General features: G+C 43.0%; 1 protein-coding gene, 1 long non-coding RNA gene and 1 other non-coding gene across 3 annotated transcripts; 2 read left to right on the forward strand and 1 right to left on the reverse strand.

The window, feature by feature from the left end:
• The first annotated feature begins 3 nt into the window (after positions 1-3).
• LOC132373397 (uncharacterized) lies at positions 4-12,203 on the forward strand. The gene is made up of 4 exons (XR_009505416.1): positions 4-1,666; positions 10,420-10,620; positions 11,244-11,456; positions 11,932-12,203. It is a non-coding gene; the product is annotated as an uncharacterized LOC132373397 (long non-coding RNA).
• TRNAD-AUC (transfer RNA aspartic acid (anticodon AUC)) lies at positions 3,445-3,516 on the forward strand. The gene has a single exon. It is a non-coding gene; the product is annotated as a tRNA-Asp (tRNA).
• On the reverse strand, positions 5,607-6,446 carry LRRC10 (leucine rich repeat containing 10). Its single transcript, XM_059934692.1, has one exon. The coding sequence runs from the start codon at positions 6,444-6,446 to the stop codon at positions 5,607-5,609; it is 840 nt and encodes a 279-aa protein (XP_059790675.1).
• Positions 12,204-15,216: the final 3,013 nt, after the last annotated feature.

A 15,216-nucleotide genomic window follows, 5' to 3' on the forward strand; every position in this document is an offset into this window, starting at 1 on the left:
TCTTACCTGACTTTAGTGATTTGTATCCCATTTTAACTCTACTTAATGGGAGTGAATGATTATAGTTTCAGTGTAGAGTTTCCAGCTTAACTAATGATTGATGTTACACATTTATGAAAAAAATTATCCTGATTAATGTAAGTCCAAGTGAGATGTGATAAACTTAAATTAATCTTTTGATTCTCAATCATACATAATATTTATTAACCATTTTGTTTTGTGAAAGTACCATATACTTCAGTACTCTTCTAATTTTCTGTAGTCTAAGTACTGTCTCTTACATAGGAAAAAATTTATGGTGGCTTCTGTTACTTCAAGCGTGAAAGAGTTATATTTTAAATGTTGGTAGCTGCAAGCTGCTTCAGGCACCTCTGATATTTTATAGGGTGTGGATATAGTTAGACGTAAGCATTGTTGTTTGTTGTTTTGTTAGGGTTTCTTGTTTTTGTTTTTGGCAAATGGATCCTAGATAGAATGTAAGTCTGTGCTGAGTTTGATGGTTTAAATGTGAATTTAGATTCGGAGGTTATTGATTTGTCAGTATACAGCAGAATGCACGAAATTAAACGAAAGCCCAGCAGTAGTTTCTACTGGGTATCTGCTAGCATCGTGGAGAGACATTTTATTCGCACAGAGGAGTGAAAGGGTTTTCAAAGAAACACTGATGAACCAACCTGTTCTGTTTTTGTCCAAAAGTGTGTCTCAGCATTTTAGTGCTACTTTGTAGAAGCTATGAAAACTGGAAAAATTTGGTTTTTGTTGTGAACTAGCTTATATCCTCCAACATTCACATAAAGGAGAAACTTCTGAGATAGCTCATCAGAGAATTATACAGATTTTTACTTTTTTCACTTTTAGAAACATAGCAGTACGTTCACTATGTAATTTTTTAAAGTACTTTATCACACATTATAACATTAGTGTTCATCCCACAACTCAGGTAGGTGGAACAGTTGAGCATATCATGATCTAGAAAATGTGCAGAGGTTTCAGTGGGAGAGGTAGGTGGGTTTAAACATTTATCCTGAGGGACCAGGTAGCTTGGAGTAGGATTTTAATCTAAAGTGTATTTGGGCTCATTTTCTCCAAAGGTCTTAGAAAGGATACACCAGTAAGTATTAAAGTTAATCTAAAAAGAGGTAGAAATGTGGGAGCTTAATTGTATATCCAAGAATACACCCATGCTTCTTTTCCTCTGAATTCATATCCTTTGAAGCCTTTACAGATTTTTTCATCATAGGCCTAGAATATCCTGAGTTCACAAATTACAAAGTTTTTTCTATTTCAGAGGTAAAGTACCAACCTAGGGCCCTCTAATTCCTATAAGAGTTTTAGGATGGAGTTTCTTTTAACTCAGAAACAACAGTTATGGAAGCAGTGAGTTTTTATTTTCGCAAGGCTTTTGTGACATAGAAATGGAGATTTTTGTAATGTACATTAACAGTTAACTGTGTAGAAATTGTCTAAGTGCTTAGAATTTTTAAATCCATTTTAGTAGCCTTCTGTTTTTCTTTGAAGAAGGATAATATGTGTGCTGGTTTTTCTTTTACTCTCCTCAAGTCAGAATCCGTTCTTTGCCTGCTTGGAGGCCATGGGACTTAGCCTTGCTAACTGCCTCACAGCTCCCTGTGGACTGGTTTCCTGTGGTTTAATTCAGGAAGCACTGGTAGGATATGGGGAGAGGGAGTTGGTATTTTCTTCCTGGTTTTGCTCTTTGTCTCTGGAATTGGCTGCATCCCTGCGAGACCTACCAGTATAGCTCTCTGGGCAAGCCCTCTTCATGACTCTCACCTCTTGCTGCATTTTGGTAACGTTTCTGTTCCCACTTCACTCAGCCTTATGGGTGGGGCTGGCGGCTGCTGTGACTCATGCCAAATACAATCACTTGTATTACCCTGATCTTTCTCCCCTTAATTCTGTTTACTAACAGTTCCTTTGTGAAAAGTCTCTTTGTAAAACGTATGAGGTGAACGCATTTTCTTGTCAGGACCCTGACTCATAGAAGTCAATAGAATACTTTGTATGAAATTCTTTTCTGAAATCTGCCTTGTCTTGTACCTACTCAAGTGTTTTAGGATATTACTAGAGCAGAAGTGTAAAGAGGACTTAACCTTTTTTTAATCGGTATTATTGTAGAACGTTTTTGATTCCCAATATGAATAAAGAATAAAGATTTTTAAATTGTGAGCAGTACATAACACCTCTTTCAAAGAGGTATTGAAAAGACTATGAATAAATCTACACAAGACCCTGAGGATAGTGTCTGACCTACAGTGGTGCTCTGTAAGTGTCAGTGTGTCTCCCTGTCCTGTGGCCTTGGTGCAGGATAAAATCTCCAAAATTCAAGTAATGTGGTCGAATTATACCAGCCACTGGGGACTCAAAGATAAATATCACCTGTTTCGTGTTCTCAGAAGTGGACAGTCCAGAAGTGGGGGAAAGCATGTAAACTTACTTGTTGTTTAATGGCATTAATATTCTTTCTAAGATAGAGTACAAGGTGTATCTTTTTTTTTTTTTTTTTTTTTACAGTGGCAAAGGCAGTAAATTATCTAGCAGACACACACCCGTGTCTTCAGTCTCATGTCTCTTGTCCTCATGACATGAATGGGTTTAGTGCCAAGGAATAGTGTCACATTTTCATGTACTTCGGTGATTTTGCAAATTCTAGAATAACAGGCAGAGGGCAAAGTATATTTGTTTAGAAGTTTAAAAAAATGAATCCTTGGTAATCATATCTGTTTTCCTGTATATGTAAACCAGAAGTGTTTGACCACATTGCAGTTATATTTCTTATATTCAAGACTAGAGATAATATTGAAAATTTTACTGAGAGAGAAAAAGCTTTTTTGTTCAATTGCTGTTTATGTTTTTTTCCTTCAAACAAGGAGTTATACTGATTGTTCGGTAAATATAAGTATTGTACTGCCATAGTATAACACTTAGTAAAAGAACATGTTAAGTTAAACATTAGCCATCACCTGCCAATCACTGTTCCATGCACTTCATACACAGTAATTTGTTTAAGCCTGACAGGGCCCTGAGAGGCAGAAACTGTTGACATCTTACTGATGAGAAAACTGAGGCACACAGGTAGGTAACTGACCAGTAAATGACAAAGGTAGGATGTGATCTCAGGTAGTTTGACGGGCCATGCTCTTAACCATCGTAGTACACTGCCTCCAGGTTACTGTGTGTAGGATATGGGCTTTTAAAATTTGAGTAGTTGATTTTTAGAGCACAAGCTGACTTTTCAAGTGTGAAATTGCAAACTTAGTATTGTTCTAGGACAAAAAAAAACCTGAGAAAGTCCTTAGAATCCACGTTAAAGATTTTAGTTGGCATCATATTTGTGGAAGCTAAAATCCTACATAAACTTCTGGAAGAGATTTTCCTCTGATGCACTTTGGGTTTCAGGACTGTTAAAAGTAAAATGTTGGGAATTCCCTGGTGGTCCAGTGGTTAGGACTCGGCGCTATCACTGCCGTGGCCCGGGTTCAATCCCTGGTCGGGGAACTAAGATTTTCGCAGGTCACGCGGTGCACCAAAAAAAAAAGTTAAAAAGTTAATGTTTGGTGCTTCAGCATTTTTCCCTTTTAAAGTTTATAATTATGTTAGAATTTCAAGAAAACATCAGAGGGTTATAGAAATGTAAATATGCATTTACATAGTCAATTTATAAAATTGATTGAAATCCTATAGTGAAAACTTGGACAGCAAAATTCGTGGTGAACACTTAACCATGTTGTTTAAGAAGTGTTTATTTGTTGTGTATTGATTATTTTAGAACAAAACAGTTTATGTGTCAGAATGTTTATAATTTGATATCTGTTTCAGACTAGTTAGCTCATTAGATGAAAATTCTATGGGTCAAATGGCTACAGCTTATGGCTTCCTTGGAAAAGGTGGGCGCCTTAATCTTAGGAGGGGAAAGAGAGGGTCAAAAGAAAATCATAGCCATTGTGAAGGATGAGCTATGAAACAGCTCAGAAGGCAGTCTTGTTGGCAGAAAGTTTCTAGTATCAACTGAGTATAGTGTAATTGCAGTCATTAGGAATGAGTAAATAGACTAAATCCTAGCTGTCTAATAGAAATCTGGGCTCATTATTAAAGGAGTTAAGTATTTGACAATTTAGTGATTAAAAGGACCCTTTGGCAGTCTGATCAATGGGTTGTAGTTACTCTGCAGACTGGGAGGTGGTGATAGGAAGAGATGATGTGAAACCATGAAACTTTTTCTTCCTCTGGTTTAGCAAGAAATAATTATGGTAGGAAAACATGAAAATTGCTGTATAATGTCATTTTAGAACCAAACTTTGCTGGGTTAAGATGCTTTTATGGCAAAAGTACTTTTTAAAAGCTAAATTCAATATGTTTTAGTTAAGATGACACTTTTGTTTCCTTGACTGCTGAAAGGGTTCAAGATCATAAAGGATTGTGTTATTAAACTACCCACTGACAGCAGTTTGTTTAAAATTGATGTATTCATGGGGAGAAGAAAAGGTCATGATTAACATACTTCAGAGAAATAGCAGCCTGAATACCTAGGTTTATACACTGACCATCAAAAGATTTTATCTACAAAAATCAAAACAAATCAGAGCAAGGGCAGAGATACTGAGGCTGAAGAGGCAGACAATTCCTATATATACCACAACCTGCAATTCCAATTTCCAAATGCTTGTTGCAAGCGAACAGATTTCTCACCTACAACTTTTAACCTAATATGATTCTGGAAATGTGGTCCCTGCATGGCAAGGGATTCAGTTCAGTTCTGGTTCATTACGTGAGTAAACAGGAGGGCTCTGCTCCACAGAGGCAGCCAGTCACAACGAGGCTTGATTTTGATGCAACCACACTGCCAAGGAGAGGTTCTGTTTTCTAGATGACTTTCAGCATTGCCAGTGACAGTCTACAGGTGGGAGCAGACCTTTGGTCAAATCTTTCAAGGAAAATGAGCGAAATCAGCATGAACCACTGTCAAGTTGAAAGTGGCAGCTGGATTCCACCAGGAGGCATTCCCAGCAGGGGTGTCTTCTCAGCAGCCACTAAATTTCAGGGAGGAAGCTTCATCTTGAGCCTTTGCAACAACGAAGAGTCTGAATCGGACTGACTAGGTAGACATGTCATTTTTAAGTGGCCTGAATCGGTAATGTCTCTTCTTACCATTTATGGTCATTCATAGTAAGAAAATACATCCTGCAAAGGGCTGGAGACAGGCCCCCTGAACTTTTAGATGAGCTCTGTAACAAATACCTTGTTTGAGGGGCTCTTTGGCCTCATGACCAGCCACTCCTGGAGACTGGAGGAGGCCAAAGGGTCCCAGCCTTTCTTGCTCTTCAGTGTTTCAAAATACCTGCTTGGAGAGACTGATTTTCTTGCAAAGAAGTTGTCATGCTGCCTATAGCACACAGTTCCCTTTGGGAGAGATGGTGGCCTTGAGTATTTTCTTCTTGGTGTGAGGTAGGCATTTCATCTGACTCTGTTCCATTTTCCACTCGCAGAGCCGCCCCACCTGTCCCAGAGCAGTCCTTTGCATTCTAATGGAGAGGTCTCCAGAAGATTCTGGAGTTGGGTCCTTGGCATTGACCTACACCTGAAGCTTCTCAGGAATTGGTAGGCGGAAGTGGAGGAGGCAGGGCAGGCACTTGTGCCTCCTGGCTTTCCTGCCTGGCCAGTGCGTAGCACCTGGCTTTTCTGGGGTCAGGCTCTGGGGTCTCCTCTGCCCATCTTCCCACGCGACGCACCCCTTTGGCCACCTTGGGTGCATTCCTGCAAGGATTGTGGTCATAGATGACCAGCTTCAGGCTTGACAGGTGGGCCAGGCTGGGGAAGTAGCGGATGCTGTTCCAGGCCACATCGATCACCTCCAGGGAAGTCATGTGAAGCAGCACAGGGGGGAAGTCTGTCAGCAGGTTGCCTGAGAGCCAGATGGTCCTCAGCTCCCGGAGGTGCCGGAGCCGGCCTGGCAGCAGACGCAGGGCGTTGGAGCCAGCATGCAGAGTCTTGAGGAGACTCAGCTCACAGACCACATCTGGCAGCTGGGTGAGGTAATTGGCCTCGACCCACAGGGTCTGGAGATTCTGGAGCAGGCTCAGCTCACCGGGGAGGTCGCAGAGTTTGTTGTTACCCAGGTAGAGGATGCAGAGCTGTTTCAAGGTACATACCACCTGGGGCAGAGCCTTGAAGTTGTTGAAATCCAGGGCCAGGATCTGCAGATTTTGCAGCTGCCCCAGCTCCGGAGGCAGGCTGTTGAGGTGGTTGTCACTCAGGTAGAGCTTGGCCAGCTGCTGGAAGGAGCACACGTGCACGGGGACGCGGTGGAGCTGGTTCCCACTCAGATCCACCATCTTGTCCAGCGGCATCTCCCGGAGGTCTCTGACAATGTAGTTCTGGCAGCGGTCAGCCGGGATGAAGGCCACGAGGGCCCTGATGGTGTTCCCCATGGCAAGCCGCAGCCCGCCGACCCTGGGGCTGCTGCCTCTGCTCTGAGGCCTGTCCTCCCCTCTCATTATAACCTGGGGATTACGTGACAAAAGCCAGTCACTGCAACAGAGAGAAGTGCTCCTGATAGCGACTTGAGTGTTGGGTGACAGGCAGGGTTGGAGGCGGGGTCTCACATACTTGCTTTCAGTCGCCTAAGCCCCAGTCCTCTTTATCTACATTTTTTTGTTTGTTTGTTTCAAACGGAAAATAGCTTCACTGTTTTTTCTAATGATAAAACGTTGAGACATTACATAAAGGTGTAAAAGAAGAAAGTGAGAACAACCATAGTCACACCCACCAGGGATAAACACTGTAAACGTTTTATTTAACAGATGTCCTCCAGCCTTTTGCTACATGTAATCAATTTGTTTAAAAAAATATATACTGTTTAGGAGTCTTGTTTTTTATCAGAACATATGGACATATTTTTATGTTTGCAGGTATCCATGCAATTATTTTAAACACCTGCAAAGCATTCCATTATATGGATGCACTGTAATTTAAACAGGTCTCTGTTGTTGGGCATCTAGGTTGCTTACAATGTGTCGCTATTATAAATATCCTTGTACATACAGTGTGAGCAGTTATCCACTAAATTCTTTCGGAAATGTCCTTAGAAGTGTTACTGGGTCAAAGATATGCATCCTTTAAAGGCTTTTCGTTGGTAGTGTCTCCCCCCTACCCCCACCAGATCTGAACGAGTGTATACGCTCCACAAATGTCCGTTTTCTTATTTCTTCATTCTTACCAGTTAGTAGTTTTCTACACTTAAAAAAATTTGCCTTTGGCAAGTAGAAAAACAGAAGAAAGAGAAGAGGAAAACCAGCCTTCTAAAGCTTAAGTAAATGAGGGTGTCCTACAGTGTGTCTGTGTGGGATGTGGCTCACTGCCCCTCAAAGGTTTGAGCTTCCTTCCATAGAGCTGAGTTACTGTGGGAAGAAGCTGTCCATCTGGGACATTTCTTAGTCCTAGTCTAGGGCAGTCAGGCTAATTCTGGCCAATGGAATGTGAGCAGAAGTGATATAAAACATTTCTAGGCCTGGTTCATTTAAAACAAACCTCACCTTCCTCCACACTCCTTCCCCATCTAATACCCAGGGTGACCTTAGAAGCCACCAAGTATGTGGAAGTCATATGTTGAAGTCCTGGGTTTCCTGGATCTCTGAATAAGTGCTAGGGTCAGAACACCTCCCCTCCCACACACACTCACTACCACCAATTGGATTTAGGTAAATGAGAAACTTCAATTGTGTTAAGCCGTGGAGATCTGGGGGCTTATCTCTTACCTTAATGAATAGAGCAGTTGTTAAAAATAAGGAGATAAATCTTTATATACTGATGTGCAAAGATATTCAGGATAAATAAAGGGCAAAAAAACAAGTTTCAGAACTGTTTTTTACCATTCCATCTGGGAAAAAATATGCATATATTCTTGCATATGCTTAAAAGTATCTGTAAGACAAAACTGATTATCTCTGGGGAATCTGCCTGAAGGTTTGGGGGTGATAGGAATGCTGACTCTTCCATTTACACCCTCTTGTATTGTTTGATTTTTTTTTTTTTAACTATATACATATATTACTTTCAAAAACTCTATTCCAAAAGAAACGGGTTGTTTCCATTTCTAGCAGCCTGCCTGCTGTCTGGATAGAGTGCCAGGTTTGGGTGGAAGGCTTGGTACACCATTTAACCTCCTCCAATGCCTTTACTGCTAAATTGCTTATAATAGACTGAACAGAGCAATACAGGAGCATTCCATGTGAATGGCCATTCTGCAGAGCTATTTGGCAATGCAGCATCACTACCCACCTTCTTTCTTCTCAGTCATGACTAAAGCCAGTGTCCTTGGACTTTGTAAACATTGAATGTCAAGGGCTATTATCTTAAGCCCTCTCCTTGCTTTGCTGATTTGTCCTGTAATAACTAGCCTCTCAACAGGTACTGTGCTTTGGCTCTATATTTAGCATGGTCAGTGGTGACCACAAATGGTCATGAAGCTGCTGCCCTGATGTCCCTAGAAATGATAATAATAATGATTGCTACCCATTATTATTTATAACTAAGTGCTAAGCACTGAACTGGTGCTTTACATACACTATCTCTTCTTAACAACTCCTGCCAGGTAAATATTTTTTATCCTCAATTTTCAGATGAGAAAACTGAGGCTTAGAGAGGTTGAAGAATAACATCAAATATTTATTGAGCACCTGTTGTGTTCTAGATGCAGGGAATCTGGTGGCTAACAAGATAGATAAGATCCTGATCTCACAGAGTATACAGTTCTATCAGAGTGGAGTTAGGTCACACCAGTTGACAAACTACCCTCACACACACCTCCACTCAGCACTTTAATGCCAGCCCCTAAATATGAGCAGGTAGCTAAGGATAACCACACATGAGACTTCTACGTGAGAGATGGAGATTGAAATAAGCAGAGTAAAAGAAATCAAGAAACAAAAAATGGAGAGAGCAGAAGAAAGTCTTAACTAATTTTACTACAGTATTTTCAGAGAGTTAACTCTAACACTTGTGTGCTGCTTACAGTATTATTAGCTCACTTAATTCTTAAAACCCTAAAATGTAGACACTTGTGAGATAATAGAAAATATATATTTTGGTTTCTACCCCTGTTTCCTGGTACAGAGCTCCTAAAACCCTTGTGGTTTCCTGTGTGATAAGAGCACTAGGAGCACCTCTTGTTCTAATATTTGGTCTTTGAACCTGTCCAGACACAGGTCTCCTAAAACCCTTGTAAATTCCTAAGTGATAAGAACACAAGGAGCACATTTATTCTAATGAGGAACTCTGGGTGGGCTCCCGGGTGGCTACTGGATAGGGGCTGGTCACCGGAAAGACCAAGTCATGATTAGGAGCTTGGAATGTTCATCCCCACTCTGCCATCCTCCAGAGAAGGCAGAGGGGCTGGAAATAGAGTTAATGACGGTTCATGCCTACGTGAGGGAAGTTTCATAAAATCCCAGTACTAGGGGGCTCCAGCAGCTTCCAAGTGGGTGAACACATCCACACTGGGAGGATAACACACCCCAACGCCACGGGGACAGAGGATCCTGTGCTCAGGACCCTTCCAGACCTCGCCCAATGTTTCTTTTCATCTGGTTATTCATCTATATCCTTTATCATATTCTTTAACAAACTGGTAAACCTAAGTGTTTCCCAGAGTTCAATGAGCCGCTGGCAGGAGGGTACATTGCTGTGCCAGGGGAGGGTGGAGGGTCCCAAAAGAACCTCCAGGAACCAGCCAGCATTTGAATATCTGCCATGACAGAAGGCAAGTTTCCGCCAAAGGAGAACTAAAACTGTGTATCTGGAGTGAAGGAAATCACCTCTCTCTCCTGCTGGACCCCAACCCCCAGGGGATCTGGGGGGGGGGAGGGGGAGGAGAGGAGGAGGTGGAGCCAAGCGAGTAAAAGACAAGACTGTGTGTCTCCTACCTCCGGTGCCAACTCCTTTCTCCTTGTCGGTCCTCAAGCCACAGGCCAGGCCTCAGCTGAGCAGAAAGAAGTTTGAAATTGGATGAGATGTTAAAATGTTGAGGTAAACTTGACTAAACATTTAAATATCTGAAAGTGTCAAGAAAGCTGTAGGATCTGCCCAAGCTGCTCTCTGGGGCTTGGGGTAGGAATACGCAAGGAGTGTGTGTGAGAGAAGAGGTAGGAAGCATATGGCTGATCTTCACTACACTGTACTGGATTCAGCCCCCATGATAAACTGGTATAAAATTAGCAAAGTGGCCGCTAGAAGAACAGCCTATATCAAAAGGAGAACACACTCTCGTGCACAAATATACACATCCCAATGAAAAGACAGTCCATGTTGCAAGAGACATCCAGAAAACTCTTGAAAACAGAAAACATAAAGTGAATTGTGTTCCAGTAATTAGCTTTGAGGTACAGCTGGCTTTTCCTTTGTTAGAATTCATGGGGACCATGGTGCCGGATGCTGAGAAGGGTGTCCACTGCCAGAGTCCTGGGCCTTCATGAAGAATGATCCAGAAGCAAGCTCATCCTCCTCAAGCCTGAAACCAAGCCTAGACTCCTGTCTGACTATGTGCACCTGTTGGTTTTGACTCCAGACTCCTCCACTGAGGTGTCTGCACAAAAATCTGGTCTAGAAGTAAGTGATGTTGGGTCTTCGGATGCTTCCAGGTTCAGTTCTAGTATTAGGATTCTTAATTGCAATGCAATAAAAAAAAAACATCTTTGGATGATTCAGTGAACAGGAATTTATGATAAGGTGTTAGGATGCTCACAGACTCCCTGGGTGCCCTGAGGAACCTGGATGCTGCAGCCAGGATCGTGTCCTAACTCAATGCAGAACTGGCACCCCTGGGCTCAGCCCCTCTTCTTCTCCCTTTGACTCCCTGGTGCTGAACGCTGCCCCTAAACCTGGATGTAGCCGCGTTCCCCCTGACCCCTCGAAGGGATTTTTCATAGGCCCTGCTTCTTTGCATCACTGGCAGTTGAACCTGATGGAGAGATCTCACTGGCCACATGCTCACCCTAACCTAAGGGAGGCTAAGGTTGAGGTTTTGGATTCTGTGACGGGGGGGGCAGTGGTGGCCTTTTTCCACCACCAAGATTCCTAAGGTGAGAAATTCCCCAAACACAGGAAGGTGAGTTGTATACTGACAGCCAAAAAGAATCACAGATACCCATCACAACTAGCCTGTAGTTTTACTCCGACCCTCCAATGGCTGTCTGACCCTGCACAGTTAATTTTTCTTCCTATATCTACAGGACTATTGCGAGCAGTTTATTAAAGCAGACTTAATTAATATGGAATATATGTGGATTTTCCAGAGCTGGAACATGGCTAGTTTCCTAAACAATTGTGTAATGTTAAAAGACTGAATGGAAGGATTATAATCTTAAGGCCTTCAAAAGAATCCAGGAACATTCAGTGTGACACCTGTATCAGCAGATGACAATACTACTTACTCGGGGAAAATGGTATGTCAATTAAACATTAATGGGTAAGAACTATTTCCATCAGTTACTAAAAAACGTTTATTGAAATGAAATGAAAGCAATCTATCAAAACAGGACTCCTACTAGGTAGCATTTTGTTAGCCTGGTTCTGTTATGTACTTAAAAGGAAAAAAGAAAAGATTTCATATTACTATAATCTATAATTTAGATTTATGATTAATTCTGACTTTTACTATCTTACTATGGTTTATGAGATGGCAGTAGAGTTTAGTATTAAAAGCAAAGGTTTTGGCATTAAAGAGACCTTGTACAGTTTGAACCTGGACTCTGGTATTTATTACTTTGGGGGCTTTGGACAAAGTTTCTGTGCCTTGGGCTCCTCATCTGTAAAATGGGAATCATCTTGGGCTCCACCTCACTGAGTTACTGCGAGGATTAAATGAGATAATGTACTTAAAGTAATTAGCGCAGCATCTGACTTACTAACCATGAGCAGGTATTATTGCTGTGCTTTCTTAAGACACTGTGCTGGGCTCATTGAAGAGTGAGTGAGCTGCAAATGTGTGCTCTGCCTACAAGCTGCCTACAACCTGAGCGAGTGCCTGGCTTAGCGACCCCCTGTCAGCTGAAGTAGAGCTGGGGTTTTGGAAGACTTCTGGGAATGTTTGCCCAGCATCTAGAACAGGACAAACACACAGTTGGCACTTGGTAAGTGTATGTGAATTACCGGAATGGATAGACTAAGTATTTGATGAGAGACAATTGTATGCTTACACAATAAAGCCAAGGTAACCTGGGACCCTGTTTTCACGTGGTGTTGCATCAAAAAAAAAAAAAGTCATACAGCATCCCAAAATAATGAAACCTAATTTAAATCTTTATCATAGTCACTTGGGAAACTGACAGAGGACAGATCACTTTCATGATGCCCAGCATTTCTTCTTAAGATTCCCTCTGCCTGCCTTTCCCTCCTCCATCTCCCACTGAGGCGCTTTCCCTGAGCACTGCCTCCGTACTGTTCCAGGGGCTCCAGGAGAATGGGGAGGCGGTGCGGCCACCCCGCCCCAGCTCCCCGCTGTTTTCCTATTCCCACTCCCTGGCAGGCTGTCCTGTCTCACTTTCTCCTCGCTCTCTTTGTAGCCATTCTTTTTCTCCCCCAAACAGCTGTCAGCAGCCCTTTGAGGGCTGTCTCCAGATTGCATTTTCTCAATTTGCACAGTAAAGACCCAAAGCAGATGGGAAACCTCATTTGGGCACTTCCTGGGGGGCAGCCCAGACCGAGAATAAAAAGCAGATCAGAACATCCCGTTGCTTGTGTGGTTCTTGTTGCTCTGCAGATGGTTCCCCTTTCCAGGAGCCCCGTTCTCCCTCCCCTCTCCTTCCACTGGATTTCAACACCAGGATTCCCCAGAAAGCAGCTTTCCAAGGCAGAAAGGATCCCATCCTTATTACTGACAGAGCAGAAGGGCAGTCCCAGAGACCCCTTCCCACTGAGGCTCCGCCTGTGGGAGTTGAAATCATTTAACCCTTTCTAGTGGATTTTATCTGCCGTCTGGGTTTGTCCTGCCCTTGTTACCGAACTGAACTTCAGTCCGCTTGCCCTCCCTGCAGCAAAGCCAACCTACTGACACCAAGTTGTGGTGAAGGAAAGCAAGTGCTTACTGCAGGACCAAGCAAGGAGAATGGGCAGTTCATGCTCAAAAGACCCAAACTCCCCGATGACTTTCAGGGAAGGGTTTTTTTTTTTTTTTTTTTTTTGAACCAGTATGACTTTTTTTTTTTTAAATTTTATTTATTTATTTATTTATTTATTTATGACTGTGTTGGGTCTTCGTTTCTGTGTGAGGGCTTTCTCTAGTTGCAGCAAGTGGGGGCCACTCTTCATCGTGGTGCGCGGGCCTCTCACTGTCGCAGCCCCTCTTGCTGCGGAGCACAGGCTCCAGACGTGCAGGCTCAGTAATTGTGGCTCACGGGCCTAGTTGCTCCGCGGCATGTGGGATCCTCCCAGACCAGGGCTCGAACCCGTGTCCCCTGCACTAGCAGGCAGACTCTCAACCACTGCGCCACCAGGGAAGCCCACAGGGAAGGGTTTTTAAAGATAACATTTGGGGTGAGGGCTGCAGGTTCCCCTGAACCAAAGGGTGTATGTTTGTGTGTGTGTGTATGTGTGTATATGTGCATATCTGCATGTGTGTGTATTTATGTGGGTATGTATGTATGAATGTATTGCACATGTATGTGTGTATAGGTGTGTGTATGTGTGCATCCCTGCAAGTGTGTATGTGTATTTATGTGTGTATGTATATATGTGGTTTGCATGTATGTGGGGTGTGTGTGTGTGTGTGTGTGTGTGGTCCCTTGAAAATCTTTTCAGGCCAGCTCCTGTTCTTCAGGTCTCAGCTTAATGGGCATTTCCTCAAAGAGGATCTCCCTGACCACCTTATCTGAGCTGGCTGCTTCCACTCCCCAGTTCCTCTCCACTTAGCTCTTACCACCATTTGTGATTGTTTTATTTACTTCTTAGTTCTCTTGCTCTCTTGCTGCAGGAGACCTGCCTGAAGGCAGGGCTTGTGCCAATCCTATTCACTGTTGAATTCTTAGCACTAATGACAGCACCTCAAACGAAGTGGACATTAATTTACTCAACAAATAAGGACAGAACTCCCTGCCTTCCTGGAGCATTTGAATGAAAGAATGAGTAATGTATTACTCTCAGTTTGATAATGTAAACTCGAATTGCTGGTAGCCAGTGACTTAATATACTTATGAATCCACAGATTTTTTTTCCCTACCATCGATGATGACTGAGGTAAAAGAGAGTGGCTCTGAGAAAGACTCAGAATTTATGAAGAATAGTTAACAAGATATACACAGGGTTGGAAAAACCTGGAAAGGAGCTCATATTTGCTTGGCAACCTGTAGGATAAACTCCAATTTTGTGCTTTCCTAGAGCACGATGCTGGGATGAAGACAAAGGTTTCCCCTGAGATTTCAGCCTACCACTATGAAATGTACCTGCTCTGTGGACTTGTCCACAGCTGGATTCCATAGAAGTCTCCCAAAGTACTCTGTGAAGTTGATTAGATTCTCACTCAACGTCGAACTGCTGGAATCTGTTCAGTAGCATTGCTGAGCTAAGACAATTATTCTGAGAAAGGGGGCTTCAGAAGTGAGCAGTGAAGTGAAACACGAACCCTGAAGGAGTTCCGTCAACTCGACTCACGACTCACGGGTGGAGAGCCAGGGGGAAATGAACAGAAGTAGGAAAGGCAGCCTTTTTATAGCCTGCGTGTGAGTGAAAGGAACCAAAGCCAGGAAGATGGACCTTGAGGGGACTCAATCCCTAGGAACCAGGAATGAGGGATACGCTCTCTGAAGCTGCGTTTCTTGACGGCCTGGATAACGGGCCTTACTCGTGATTACAGCCGAAGGCCATTTCAGTGACCATCTGCTCCATGCTTTACAGAGTAGGATTTGCTATCAGAACGTGGCTCAGTCCTTCTTACTTCATTGGCATGTTTCCTGGCCCTATAAGGTTTAGTGCAGCCCTTTGAGTAAATAGGTCCTTCTAGTTTCTCAGCCTTTGCCAGTGGTCTTTAACTAGTGGTGGGCTTGCCCTTCAGGAGACAGTTGGCGATGTCTGAAGATAGTTCTGGTTGTCACAGCTGAGAGAGAGAGTGCTCCTGGCATCTGACAGGTAGAGGCCAAGGACCCTGCTAAACATTCTCCAATGCACAGGACAGCGCCCACAGCAAAGAGTTATCTGGCCCAAAACGTCAAG

Source organism: Balaenoptera ricei, chromosome 10 (assembly GCF_028023285.1).
Source record: "Balaenoptera ricei isolate mBalRic1 chromosome 10, mBalRic1.hap2, whole genome shotgun sequence".
Lineage (NCBI taxonomy): Eukaryota > Metazoa > Chordata > Mammalia > Artiodactyla > Balaenopteridae > Balaenoptera > Balaenoptera ricei.

Bases quoted from the DNA above. Each gene is read 5' to 3' on its own strand.
- LRRC10 (XM_059934692.1), bottom strand. From the start codon at position 6,446: ATGGGGAACACCATCAGGGCCCTCGTGGCCTTCATCCCGGCTGACCGC.